This window comes from Sylvia atricapilla, chromosome 4 (genome assembly GCF_009819655.1).
Source record: "Sylvia atricapilla isolate bSylAtr1 chromosome 4, bSylAtr1.pri, whole genome shotgun sequence".
NCBI classification, from domain to species: domain Eukaryota; kingdom Metazoa; phylum Chordata; class Aves; order Passeriformes; family Sylviidae; genus Sylvia; species Sylvia atricapilla.
The window spans coordinates 26,847,083-26,861,543 of NC_089143.1; the positions used below are offsets into that span (position 1 = coordinate 26,847,083).

General features: G+C 38.5%; 1 protein-coding gene across 5 annotated transcripts in view; it reads left to right on the top strand.

Annotated features, from left to right (window-relative positions):
* MAEA (macrophage erythroblast attacher, E3 ubiquitin ligase) overlaps window positions 1-14,461 on the top strand; it is a 48,829-nt gene that overhangs the window by 12,698 nt on the left and 21,670 nt on the right. For all 5 annotated transcript variants that reach the window (XM_066317349.1, XM_066317347.1, XM_066317345.1 and 2 more), the window contains exons 2-3: window positions 5,194-5,376; window positions 9,104-9,307. In XM_066317349.1, coding sequence (XP_066173446.1) covers window positions 5,269-5,376; window positions 9,104-9,307 — 312 coding nt within the window. In that variant the 5' untranslated portion in view covers window positions 5,194-5,268. The remainder of the gene's footprint in view (window positions 1-5,193; window positions 5,377-9,103; window positions 9,308-14,461) is intronic.

The window sequence follows — 14,461 nt, forward strand, 5'->3', positions numbered from 1 at the left end:
TGGATGTCTGACTTCCAGCAACATAAATGCCTTTGAGGTAGCAAACTTTTTAGGCTTTGATCCTTATAATTAATGAACTTCTATGAGGGGAAAATGGTCTGCATTCTCCTCTCCCTTTTGATATTGTTAAAGGCTATAGATGGTATGTTCTCATCAGATGTTTTCTAAAGGTGCTTTTCTGTGAGTCTGTAGAGATAAGCAGGAGCTGAGGTGGGAGTGTGTTCAGCAGCTGCTTGTATAAATTGAATTTATGGAGAGAGTATGAAATGTGCACACACAGATACATTTGGAAAGAAGAAGAAAAGAAAAATCAATCTCAGTAAAATCTTGATAATGAGTGTATGAACAATATGCATTGTAAGATGCTATGTAATGGATTAGCTGGTTTAGAATCATGGGATGGTTACTTTGAAGGGAACTTAGACATAATTTAATTCCAGCCTTCTTGCTGTGTCCATTAGATTGGGTTGCTGAAAGCCCCATCCAACCTAGCTTTGAAGACTTCCAGGGACAGGTCATTTATAGCTTCTCTGGATAACTGTGTCAGGGGCTTACCACCCTCACAGTAGAGGATTTCTTCCTCATATCTAATCTAACCCTGCCTCTGCCATTTTGAAGCCATTCCCCCTTGTTCTGTCACTCCACGGCCATGTGAAAAGTTCCTCTCTAGCTGTCTTACAGCCTGTTAGGTAGTGGAACGTTCCATAAAGTCTTCCCAGAGCTTTCTGTTCTCCAGGCAGGAGAACCTCGGCTGTCTCAGGCTGTCTCCACAGCAGATGGGCTCCAGCCCTCTGATCACCTTTGTGGCCTCCTCTGGACTTGCTCCAGCCAGTTCAGATCCTTATTGTATTTGGGGGCCCCAGTGCTGGGTTCAACATTGCAGGTGGGGCTTCGCAAGAGCAGAGTGGAGGGGCGAGATTGCCTCCCTTGACCAGCTGTTCACACTTGTTTTGATCCAGCTCTGTATGCAGTTGGCTTAATATTATTTATATTTCTTTAAATATTTATTTGCAGGCTGATAATAACACTTGAGAAGTGTATACGGTTTGCAAAACATCAGGTTACAATATATGCAAGCATTTAATACTGGCTGGGGTTTTTTTCTACTTTTAATGTATTTTCAAAAAACCCAAGAAAATGGAATCACTTAGTAAATGAATGGCTTACTGAAAAATTTATTTTTATGAAAATATATTTGAATTCACTATGCTTCAGGGTATTTCAAGTTATATTTGATATGGCTTATGAAGAGAAAGATTGCCTATAGTTGTCCAATTTGAATAGTTTTAGCCACTTCATGATTTGAGAACTCTGCCTTGCTTTAGTACTTTATTTACATTCATGGGCAGGAAGAGGATTGTGTTTGGGCTGAAGGCCAGGTAGTAAACTTCACAGTTGAGTTCCTAAGTGTACACTTAAAAACTCCCCCTGAAATCCTTAGCTCTGTAGTTTTCTACTCCCTGCTCTCAACTGAATGACCAACGTGTTGCTCTCATGGCAGTCTTCCCTGCTCTTCCACCAGTCCAAGCTTGTACACCCAGAACAATCCTCTTCTAAGTCTTGACTCCACAGCTAGAGGTTGTTGGAGCATGTTCTGGGACAGCACACCTGTTTTTTGGCTTTCTAAAAACAGTGAAGCAACTCCTGAAATGAAGAAAATATTCGGATCAGGTTAATCAGTTGTCTCTGCCTCTTTGTTAGTGTTTAGCACTTGCAAACAGTCACGCTACAGTTGCAGATGCCTCCAGCCAAGCAGACTTTGCTTCACATAACAGCAAAATTTTGATCTTGGAAAAACTTGTGTTACTGTAATTTTACCTCTTGTGTAGGTTATTCTAACTTCAGTCAAATTCCTTTTCACTAGGTTTAAGTTTGACCTGGTTTAGTACATGCTTAGGTTGAACTACGTATCTGCAGCTGTGGAAGCTGATGAACAGAAGGAGCAGAACCTATTTAGTACCACTGGATTTGAATGTGATGCTCACTAATATTTTACAACTCTCTTTTGAATCCTCTTCTATGTTCACGGTATGGGCCAAGGGGGTGTGGTTTTTCAAGCTCTAACAAGTAGGACAAGTTGGTATTGCGCTTGTACAGAACACATTCTGGTCAGTACTTGCTGCTTTATTTTAAATTTTCTAGTAGCTGATTTATTCTTTTTTCCTTAAGGTGATGCTTCCCTAGGCTGAGTTCTGTAGGTCACTCTTGTCTCTAAATAATGACTGTGTAGTCCAGGTTTGGTCATAGAATAGTACTGGCAGGAAAGATTCCAAGTCTCTAATAGGTTTATGGCAATTAATGAGATGTAAATCTTGCATCTGTCTCTTGGTTGGAAAAGTTTGGTGTTTACAGTGTTCTAATGATGGTACCTGAAAATTAAAGTGACCTATAATTAAACATTTTTAGAATTGTATTGTCCTGAACACTTCTTATATGTTCTTCTATTAAATTTCATTATTGGTGGAAAAAATTGATCCTACTGGTACTGTAGCTTTTGAAGGATTCTGCAGTAAAGCAAACCAGTGCTGGGGAGCTGGGTCCTTTGGCACTTTGGAGCTGTAGGAGGAATAAAGAACAGCGGATCAAGATGCAGATGCAAGATAAAATGCTGCTTTGTGAGGAATGTAGCAGTTGCAGTTCTAAATTTTGGCATTCCTAGACTCTGTCCCTGTAAAGTAACTGTAAAAGCTGTACCTAGATATGATTCACAAATATTCTCGTTAAAACTGCTGGCTCTATATAAGAAACAACTGCCTGTGCAAATTACGAAAATCTCAGGTAAAGTGTATTTACTGTCAGCTTCAGTTATGCAAATAATTTCATTGTACCTTTAATTTCCCTTGTTATGACACACAAAATTATGTTTCTCAATATGTTTACTTTTATTTACTTTGAGGGTATATAGTGGAAACATTTCAACTTGTAATCTCTTCCACACAAGACATTCTGATTGCTTTTATGGTAGGGGAAAAAAGCATAAGAGAAGATTCAAAAACCTATTGCACCTAGACACATTCTAAATTATATTTAGTGATACCAACTGAAGTTGAAAGTTCAATTGTTCTAAATGTCATATGACACAAACGGTGCCAGAAGTCTGCATGCTGAAGAGACAGAGCACAGGAAATGGGTGCTGTTACTGCTCTTGAGTGCAGATAAGGAACTAGGGAAAAGGGAGATTAAACACAGACCTTTTTTTCAACTGACTAGATCTGTGTCCAACTGACTGCTCAAAATTTAACAAAAACACTTCCTGTACTAAACAAGATGCCTCAAATTAATAGTAGTTTATGAAAGTCTTTATTGATGCAGATTTTCAGTGTGGCATGGAAAGCTGATTAGCAAAGTACTTGCAGAAATATTTTTTGTGAACAGTAAGAAAAATATTGTGAGGAAACAGAAGGGAAGAAGTTGTCTTAATGCTGTCTGACATTAGATCTTAGAGTTGGAAATAAGTATCCACATTCAAAACCATGAGATGTCAAAGTAATGGTCTCCTAGAACATCCATTTTATCTGTGGGTCTCTAAATTTTTATTTTTTTTTTTTGTGGAAATGAAAAAAAGAAATCAGGGTTGGAGATGGAAGATTGTTATGTAGGCAATTAAGTAGGTGTGGAAGCCTATAATTTGTCATGGTTTATGTGGTTTGAGTTTTGGGTGGGCGTACTGCTGGGATTTTACGGCAGAATGTATAAGGAAATGTTTTGGTTTGATGCTTCCTGCGGTAGAGTCTTGTCCTGTCATTTGTTTAGGTCTTAGTTTGAAATACCAAGAACCATTAAATAGATTATTTGAACCTTGAGAAGAGGAGCCCTTTCATATCTTATCAGGATTATCCTTGTGCTTTATTAGTACTATAAATGGAAAGCAAATGCTTTGGCTCATCTTCCTTCATCTGAACCAAACTGTTCTCTAATAGGGAGTTGCAGTGGTTCTGTAGGAACCTCTGCTAATGGAGCCCAGAAGGGGTGTGGCCCCTGGGGATACTTCCTTGCAGGCAGATAATTAGAAGGAGGAAAACTGAGACCTTGATATAATTGATTAGAAGTTATATGCTTGAAAGATTTGTAATCAAACATATACGTGATATGTACCAAACAGAGCACTGATTTGTGTTTCCTGTTTTACCTTTAACGTGGATAATCTGATTGCTAGCTAAATTATGCCTTTGATTAATGGAAAAGCAATCAAGACTATCATAACTACCTGAAAGAACTTCTCATGGACTTTTTAAAGATTAAAGATACAGCTGAATTAAATGTACAGCACTGGAATGTTTTTAAAAATTCCTGTTTCTGTGAAATAATAGAACTTCTGTCTAAATTGCTTGTGCTGTCACTGTAATGGAAGCAGCTTAACATATCCTGCAAGCTTTCCCCAAATCATTCCCCAGACTGTAGACTGCACTCATCCATGTGTCCCTAATGACCATCAGTAGCAGTTTTGATTTGACTCTTCCACAAAGGTGTGGGACAAGTAGGACAGCAGACCTCCAAGATTGGCAAATCTCTTAACTCAGGAATGGAGCATTAGAGGAAATTAACCACTTTACTCATACATTGTTGGCTTTTATCACTGGAAAATTTACTTGGGGTTTCTCTTGGCATTCCTCATAGTCCTTGGGAGAGTAATACTAGAAAGTAGTCTTTCATGGGTAGAGGTATGTAGGAGACTTTTTGGATTTCCTGAAAAGCTGTTGGTGTACTATGTATAAATTTTTCGGTAGCCAATATGCATTATGCATGCTTTCTTCCAAAGGTAAATTTCTCATTTTTAATTAATTCATGGAGGGAAGAAATGCAAAATTAGAAAGTTATGTTCTGAAGGGTGATCTCTTAGTCGTAGTTAAATTAGTAGCTTTCCTTTGTAGGTATAAATTTGTCTTCACTTCCTGTTGTCACTGGACTGTTTCTATCAGTGCTTCCTACAGCCAAAGCAGAACCTGGTATCAGACAAGAAACTGCATCATTTTTCCTGTTGTTTTTTTATAATCTTTGAAGAGTGAGCTCCTTGCTGAGAGAACTTAAATAAAGGTTTTAGTATGGGAACTCCAGTTCAATCAATGACCTCTGGTTCCCTGGAACCGAGGTGTTCTTTGGGCTGCATTAGATGAAATCATCAGTCTTTCTAAGCTCTAGAGGACCTGAGTTTTTAAATACAGAAATTCTAATGACTTGGTATTTCTCTTTCAGGTGCCATATGAAACACTGAACAAACGATTTCGAGCTGCGCAGAAGAACATTGACCGGGAGACCAGCCACGTGACCATGGTGGTGGCAGAGCTGGAGAAGACGCTGAGCAGTTGTCCCGCCGTGGACTCCGTTGTCAGCCTCCTGGATGGAGTCGTGGAAAAGCTCAGCGTTCTCAAACGCAAGGTCACTGCTCTTCTACCTTCACTGCAATGCTGTTGGCTTGGATTTTCTTTTCAACCTAACAGGCATTACTGGCTCCTTAAAGGCCTTGGAACACACAGTGGAACCTTCCTCCACTGTGCTTGAGACACATGATTTGGTGGTCCTTGTCTAAGTGTTGCTAGAGGACACAAAAAGGACACTCACATAGTCAGTGTCAGAGCGAAAAAGAAGGAAGTTTATTTTGGAAATTCAATTTATATAGTTTTTGGAATTTGATCAGGGATTAGAGGATGAGGTTGCTACCTCTCTGACGCCCCTGGTCAAACCAGATGTTCATCAATTGCCCTTTCTCCCAGAAGGAATTGGAAAACAATTACTTGTTTATGTTACTATGTGTGAGAACTCCAATACAAAAATGTAGATATCAGAAGGCTGAAAAGATCAGGGTCACATCTAAGTATAACAAATTTCTGTTGAGAGGTAAAATTAATATATATTTGTAGTCCTCAAAAGGATTTTCTTCACTAACAGAAAAGAAATAGTAGCAAAATTAATTGATTTGTATCATTTCCTGCTTGTCTAATGGAAAGGTTTGTGCAATAATTGACAATTGATCACTGGAACAGCAAAACAGGTAGAAGATGAAAAATGTGAAACCCCCAGTGCAGGTATAGTTGCATGCAGTGTTGAGACTTCACTGCAGAAGAAATTGCAAGTTGTCCTGGATTGTTACTTGACTTTTTTTATAAACACTCAACTTGCAATTTGAAAGATTCCTAGGGAATATTAAGAGCCTTTTAAACAAAGTTTGGCAGGATAACCTGCTTCTAGCTTGAACAAAATACAACCAGCCTTTCATGTCTTTACCACATCTTTCTTAGAGAAAGATGTATATGTTCTTAGAAAAAAATGTATAAGCCGTCCTTATTTTGGATGGGAATATTACTCATCCCTAGAGTCATCAGAACACTTACTTGAAACAAGTCTTGCAGAAAAATGAAAATAGCTCTGTTGCCTGACTTGAGAGCAGTGCTTCTCCAAAAATAAAGAGATGAAATATAGTAGCAGAGTAATTTCATTAAAACTTAAATGAAATAACCAACAGATATAAATCTTGAAACAGTACTATATGAAGCGTCAAAATAGCTTGGAGATTTGCAACATGAAAATAACTCTGTCATGTGTGTTGATTTGGGGTTTTCTGCTTGAACAAGTTAGCTAGGTGTTGAAAAGCTGTTCTGCAAAAGACTTCATAAATTAATTGCTCTTTTCATCCTTGCATTGTGAGATTTAAAGGGGTCTTAAAGGATATGTTTTCTTCACTTCTCCGTAACTTACAGAAAAATGGGAGCTATTTCTGAAAGAGGTTTTGGATGTTGCTTGTAGGTGTGTAGTAATGATGTGGAGGAGTAAAAGTTATTTACTTGTTAAAGCTTTGCTGACTGTGGGGGTGTGTCTGAAGGCATTGCTGAATGTTTTGGGTGCAAAGCTCCATTTTAGTTTAATTGCTCATTTGTTTTTGACTGCCTGAAAGACTGGGGAATCTTATAGCTGCTCAGAAAGAAAAAAAAAAAAAAGGCCAAAAAAATTTGTTTAACAGTAAGAGTCCTCTGAAAGACAAAGGTCTTGTTTCTGCTCCAAACCCTCAACTCCCAACTGTCTTCTCTATAATCTCTGCCTTGAGCGAAATCACTGGGTGCTTTTTAGAGCCTTTGGACCTATGTGGGATCTCTGTTACCTCCTGTGTTTAGACAAGGATCTCATGAACTGCTGAGATGGCCATCATAAAATTACATGGTTCCTTTATTTAACACCTTACTCGCTCTTAAAAGAGAGCTTTTAAATACAACAGGTTTCTTGGGTTCTGAAAACAATCCTGGGGAAGTGTAGGCCTTTGTGTTTTCCCTTTTCTATCCTGTTAAATATGCTTGTTTCCTCAAGTGCTGTTAATGTCCAGCAGGGCAAGTCCAGATAGACTTGCTTCAGAGGGTCTTGGAACGGATCTGTAGCCTTTCTGAACGTACTTAGAAGGATCAAAAAAACCAGCAAGAGCTGTATAGGTCCAGAGAAAAAACCGTATTAGAAGAGCCCTTTGGAAAGAGAAAGGATGTATCCTTTGTGCCTGGCTGCCTCGAGTTCTTAGTTGTATTCAGAATATTTCTCAAGGTTGCTTTCACATCTGATAATAATGCAGACAACTAAAAAGTGAAAGTGTCTTTTATCTTGAATTAATGTTGTTTGCTGAATAGGAAGAGACTCAGTTTATAACTCAAACAAAATACTTGTCTCCAAACTGTATGTTACAAAATAAAGCTAAAGTTAGCAACCGAAGTAACTGAGACTTCAGTAAAAATGACTCATGCTACTGATGTTTACATGAATGTTATTAAGAGACTCTTGTATAGTGACTAGTGTTTTAGATGCTTGAATTTGCTATCAAGAGCCAGATCAGTCAGGCTTAACTGGGAGGTGAGGGGGGAAATAAGCTTGGTGAGCTTTTCTTGCAGGTTTTCTCTATTTCACTTTGCTTTTCAAATACTGATCCTTCCAGAAGAAGTCTGTCTATAGGCAGGCATGGTAAATACAATTAGAACCAACCTGTGCTTCCAGAGCATATATGATAATGTAGTTGGAGCTCAGCATAGAGTGCCGAGTGGGCTGCCAAAAGCCTGCCAGGTTCTGCCTGTGCCTTCCAGCTGCCAGAGCTGTGCAGTCATTCAAACACAAGCCAGCAAGTTTAAAGTCACCATAGAGCAGCCTAACTTGAAATTGCATCACTAGCGACATGTTGCAGATGGGAAAGGTAGTAACCATCCTCTGCTGGTTTGCCTTTCCCTTAGCAGGTACTTAAAGGTCCTTCCACTTTGTGGAGTTCTGTAGCCTGACATGGCCCAGAGTTGTCACATGCTGTGTGCTGAGTCAGCCAGGTTGGAATGATGACTTTAAGGTTGAAGGAATGCAACTAAGAGCTGAGTGTTTTCTTTTTAATTAAAAAAAAAAAATATTGTGGCTATACCTTGGGGGAGTGGTGTGTGTTTTTTGCTGGGTATGCCAATATGTTGGTTTAAAATCATCAATCTAGTTCCTCTGGACAAATGTGTTTTCCTAAGTAAAGCTGCTGAACAAGGGATGCATGTTTCCACAGTAGCAGAGTTATATAAAATAATACCACTTAACAAAAGTGTTGATTTTGAAAAACTGCTTTTAGATCCTTGAATTACAAGTGCCAAGAGGCCAACCATTTGTATAATTTTAATCATTGCATGACTGATTAAAATGGCTCCAATGTATTAGAAGTAATGTGAGTTTACTCTGCATCACTCCTTAGCAGAACTAATCCAGCAGGACAGCCGCTGGAGGAAGAAGCCATGCATAGGTTAGAAGTGGAAATTTTGCTTTTCAACTCTTTGGATCCGATGACTGCAAATCTTCACAAAGCTCTTTTCAGGCTATTACAACAGTTCCATAGTTACACATTTCTGGTTTTGGATGAACTGCAAATTAAGCAGAAAAATGTATCTATTCATAATGTCAAATATATCAAAACTTACTTCTGTGCAAGAACATCTCAGAACTGGACCAGCCATGCAGAAACTTATGCACTGCCATAGGAAATATTTCTAAACAAAAGAATCACTACTGGGAGGAGCTGTATAACATATAAAGAATGCTTACAAACAATTATTGTGTTTTACTTTAAAAGGAGATTGAAAATATGTAGCTCTTACTGTTAGTTTTTACTTTTTAGGCCGTGGAGTCAATCCAGGCCGAAGATGAAAGTGCAAAGCTCTGCAAACGCAGGATTGAACATCTGAAGGAGCACAGCAGTGACCAGCCAGCTCCTGCCAACATGTGGAAGAAGAAGCGCATGGATCGTATGATGGTGGAACATCTCCTGCGCTGTGGCTACTACAACACAGCTGTCAAACTAGCCAGACAAAGTGGGATTGAGGTGGGTGGCAATGCAGATTAACTTGCTAACAAAATGATAGTAAAGAGGAAGTTGGAAAAGGAGAACAAGCGGCTTTAGCCTTGTAGCAGATATTTTTATGTATTGGTGTGACTTCCTTGCTAATGTTTATCTGTTAATCTTTCTAGGCTTGAGTTTGTTCTCCTTATTTGGCATAAATTGTGTTTCAATATATTAAAATAAGTCAAAATTGAAGGCATAATTTTTAGTCACAAATTTTAGATAAACACCTTTCTCTTTTAAAACTCAGATTAATTCTCAAATGTCATACAACATTTCTTGTTTGAGACCTTTACGCCGCTGATTAGGCAGGTGGTGGAGCTTCCCATCTGTCTAGCCCCACTCAGCTGATATGTGTAGGTGACCAGACTGAGCAGAACAGTATTTGCTGATTGCAGGAACAACTGTTCTATTGTATCATCCTACTGTTTATTGCGCTGAAAAGAAGGTTGGTTTTTACTTGGGAAAATAAATTTGGATACAATTTGGGGTTTTTAGTAGCCATTATATCTTGCATGATCCTAAGAATGTTTTGCTGGTTTCCTTGTTTCACTGTTTTGTGATTGTTGCTTTCTTTTCAGGGGTTACCCAGTTGATTTTTCTTGGCCTCACAGTGGGTTATGAAGTGTTTGGAGTTTGTGTACTTTGGTGTAGCTTCTTTATGCAGACCAATGAATCCTGATTGTGGTCCTCTGACAGCAATGAGAACTGATTTTTTAAGAATTTGCTGTTTGTCTAGAGAAATCATGTTTTGCAGATTTTAGGTAGCCTTTGCTGTTTCACCCTGAGTGATCCTTCAATCTTCTTTTGATGTTCCTGATTCCAGAAAGCATGCAACTCTTCAAGTTAAAATCTTACTCTTATTAAGATGCTAAAAGTTGAGTTCTCTTGCATGACTTAAGTACTTTGCCTTTCTTAGGTGGAATAGTTGAACACATCTCTCTCACTTTGTTGGGGAAAAAGGTATTACTGTTACTGATGTCAAATTTGAGCATATATATGTTCTTGTTCTCTGTCATGTGGTATGTTTGTCATGTGTCTCTTATTCCTTGGCTGCTTTACTGGTCCAATCCTGTTCAGCCAGAAGCAATTTCAGTAAATGCCAAATAGGAAATAACATGTAGAGGCTGAATAGAAGTGAGAGAGGAAGTGGGTTACAATGTATTAATAGGAAATAGTCCTGAAAAAATCAACTGAAGAGGCTGTTGTGCCTCACTAGAGATACAGCCCATGCATGTGAGTCAAAAATACCCAAGGCAATTACACTGGTATAACTGCAGCTTGGCTGGTCAGCAGCTCTCCCACTTGTGGTAGCTGTTTCCCTCTGTTTTGAGCTGGAGCTCATCTCTGCTGAATCATCATGTTACTGTACCTACTGTGTCTGCTGAAAAAGCACTATGGAAATATTTTCACTTCATAGCAAGCTCTATTATGCCTGGTTAAATAATGCTCAGCTTTGGTTTGGACATGACTGTGGAAGTCTGTCATGACATACTGCAAGACGCTGTGGTAAAAGCATCATACTTAAAGCTTTTCATTCTGTTTGTTGAATAGAAAATCTTGTGTTTAAAAGGGAGTTTTAAATAAGACTATTTACCTTCTGCCTGCAAGCCTAACTCTTAATTTGCGTAACACCAAAGTACATCGAATAACAAAGAACATAGTTGCATATTGAATGCACTGAGGCAATTTTTCTTCTAGTTCGCTCAAATTATGCATTTTAGTCAGTATTATAGTTTGTTTTGGCTTAATGAAGATAAGGCTTCCCTCAGTTTCTCTGCTTTGCACTTGGTCTTTCTTACTGCATGGCAACCCTCTTTGTGAACAGCTTTTACAGCGTATGATACTGAGACTTGTTTGTAACACAAACAAGAATTTGTGGTTTTTCTGGTTTAATAAGACAGCAGCTTTGTTTCTTTTTGTTCCTTTCTTGCTAAAGGATGTGAACATTGAAATGTTCTCTAATGCTTACAGTGCAACTTAGCTGTTGAGATTACTAAATACCGTGTTATTCTCTCATCCCAAGTAATCTTTGTTTACTGTTGTCTCACCTGGCAGCTTGATTAATATCCCCACCACCAGTCTTGTCTTGATTTTGTTACCACTGGGTAGACATTATACCATAAGTACAAATGTAAAAACAGGTGCTGTTATTGTTCAGTTTGTCCAGCAGCCAGAGGTGAGGCTGGTGGCCAAGTTAAGCATGGCACAGCAATGTACTCTTGTGGCAAAGACAATTCAACAGCACTCTGGGTTGCAGCAGCAGCAGAAGGGATGTGATCCAGCCTCTCTACTAAACTCTGGTTAGGCCCATCTGGAATGCTGTACCCAGTTCTGGGCTCCCCAGCAGACACAAGGACTTGTGGAGTCTCCCTGTACTTGGAGATGCTCAAAACCAGAATGGAATGGGAAAGATCCCAAGTAACCTGTTAGAGGTGACCCTGCTTTGAGCAGGGAAACTACACAAGTTCCAGAGGTCTGAACCTCAACCATTCTGTGATTCTGTTCCTCTGATTGTGGGGCAAATGGCCGAGGAGCCCTTTGCTGCACTTTGCAAAGGCTGAAGGAAGCAGCTCTTTCCTGTTCAGTTGAAGCTTGGGGATCCCAGGCTAAACACTTTCCAGTAGTTGTTAGACCAGTCTTGGGAGCAAGTCTCAGCCTGCCTGATTTAAGTTTCTTGTGTGGCTCCTGAATATGAAGAGACTTGCAGAGCTGCCAAGGTGCTTCAATGGGTGAAGCAGGTCAGAAACCATTCTGCTTCAGTTTCATAAGGGAAACCATTAAATCATCCCTATGTTTGAGCAAACTGTCTGCTGTGTACTACTGGCGAAGATTGACTGTATGCCATAGTGTCCAATTCTAATAGTTTTTGATGGTCTGTGACAAATTTTAGGCTATTTTCTAAATTAATTACCCCCAATAGGAATGATAGGCTATGAAATCTTGTAATAGAAGATAAGTGCTTAAAAACCATGGTTATAAACTAGGAAGCAAACAGAATGGAAAGAAATGCTGGATGTGAAAAATTATAGGGAAATTTAAAATATCAGAGTTATGAACTAGCCCAAGTAAGGAATAATTGGGGGCATAAAGCATTTATACACCATTAAGTTATGGCAATATAAGAAATAAATTACAAACATTAAATATTTGTTATATGTCTTCAAAGAAAAGTAATGCTGCTTGAGAGAGTAAACCAGAATGAGTATGATTGAAATAAGAGTTAACAGTCAAAGACAGAAATGTTTGTGCCAAAGTAAATATGGGGCAGAGAGGATTCTATTGTGGAATTTTTTTCTTGATGTCTTCTGCCTCCATAATGACATGAAGAACAGTTTGGGTTGAAGATACAAACCAGATGTTAAGGGGGTTTTTTTTGTTGTTGTTGCATATGAATAAAACTCATAAGTATAGGCTTAATAGAATAAACAGGATCAAAATGAGGTCATTATTACAACCTTATAATGCCACACCAATATAAAAATGCCTGTTTTCATCTGCAGATCCATATTTTCAGCTAACTGGCAAGGTTGTCTGTTAACTTCAACTCTGTTACTTCGTGTTCTGCTACACTGCTATCTCATTTGTTTGCCATTAATTGATATGCAAATCTAGTTTAGGAAGAGTGGTGTTCCAGTAGGAAGTTGGTTTCTGTTCGTAGATAAAATTTATAATTAGGCTATGCATGTGGTGCTTAGTCTACGGTTTCTGGAGGTGGTGGGGTTTAAAATTCTGTTTTTCCAGCCCTTTCCTTAATAGGCTAGGAAGAAAAAATAAACAAGTGTCCTTACATTCTTTGCTTAATTATGTATAGCTGTAGCGATTTTTGCCTGTAGGATTGAAAACAAACCCACATTCTGAAGCTTCCAGTCTCCCTTATCATATGCTGTAAATCCTCTTTCCATCTTTGCTTTGCTTATTTTAGTAAAAGAATGTATCTCCTTGCCTTAATGCTCATGCTGTACCAAAGCCGCACAAGTGGCAATGTTTTTTCTGTGAAGAAGAACATAAATTCAATCTAATTTTTAGTGTGTTGGGGCAGGGAGAAAACGATTTAAAAATCTATAATTCACTGAGAAACAGAAGAGCTACTGCACCCCTGGGCAGGGTGGGCAGTGGCACTGTAATGTGGGCAGTTAAATGCTTGAGTTTAAAAAAAACTCTTAAATAGCTTAAAACTGGTTAATTTGACCTTAAATCAGTGATTATGTGTATCAATTAAAATTCTGCCAATTGATGTTCTTAGATCAGTAATTAAATAATGCATTGTCCTTCAAAGATGCATAATTAGTCCTTTGTATTCATACCAGAGTGTGCTTTTTGCTTTTGAGAATTGGGGGTGGAGGGGGAACCAAGTTTCCATTGACTTCAGAAGTTTTGTCTAGACATATGACCATTGTCAACATTGATCAGATTAGAAGTGCTTCTTGACACTTGAAGTGTTGACAATTGACACAGTCTCAAAAAGATAACAATTTTCTTGATGTGGGAGTTCATATCTCCAGTTATTGACAATGGTTTTCTTCCTCAGCAGAACTTTGTACGTCTGTGGTAATGGTTATTTACAGGAGAATATCAAAAAGGGCAGATATTGAAAAGCCATTCTAAAAACATTTAGTTGTCTTTCAAAGTAGTAAATGCATTTATTAAAAGGAATGATTTTGTTTAAATAAGGAATAGTAGTCATTGGATGGAAAAATGGATTATCTTCTGTTCTTTTCTCTCTCCCTTTTGGTCCAATTGGTCTTTTTACTGCATCATTGCAGCTTCGGTTTTTGTACAGAAAGCTTCAAAATCTTATTTGATGTCCTGTGGTATAAGAGAAACTTGAAATCTTAAAGTCAAGCTTCATGGCTTTTGACCAAGTATCTAATCTCTTCTTTCTCCTATTCTATATCAGTGTTCCTTTTTTCAACTCCAAAGTTAAATGTCCTTTCCTTGCTTTATAAAAATGTTCCTCAGTACTGTGATATGGATCCTTCAGCTGACACCTCAGTAGAATACTGCTGAAGGATTTCTGTCTGCTACAGGGCAAAATCTTCCTGAAGCTGCTATTTTTGAAGTAATCCATTCCCTGAATAACTGTTTCTTCTTGATGTCTTTCCCAGAAGATGGGAGATGGAAAATAACCTGCAT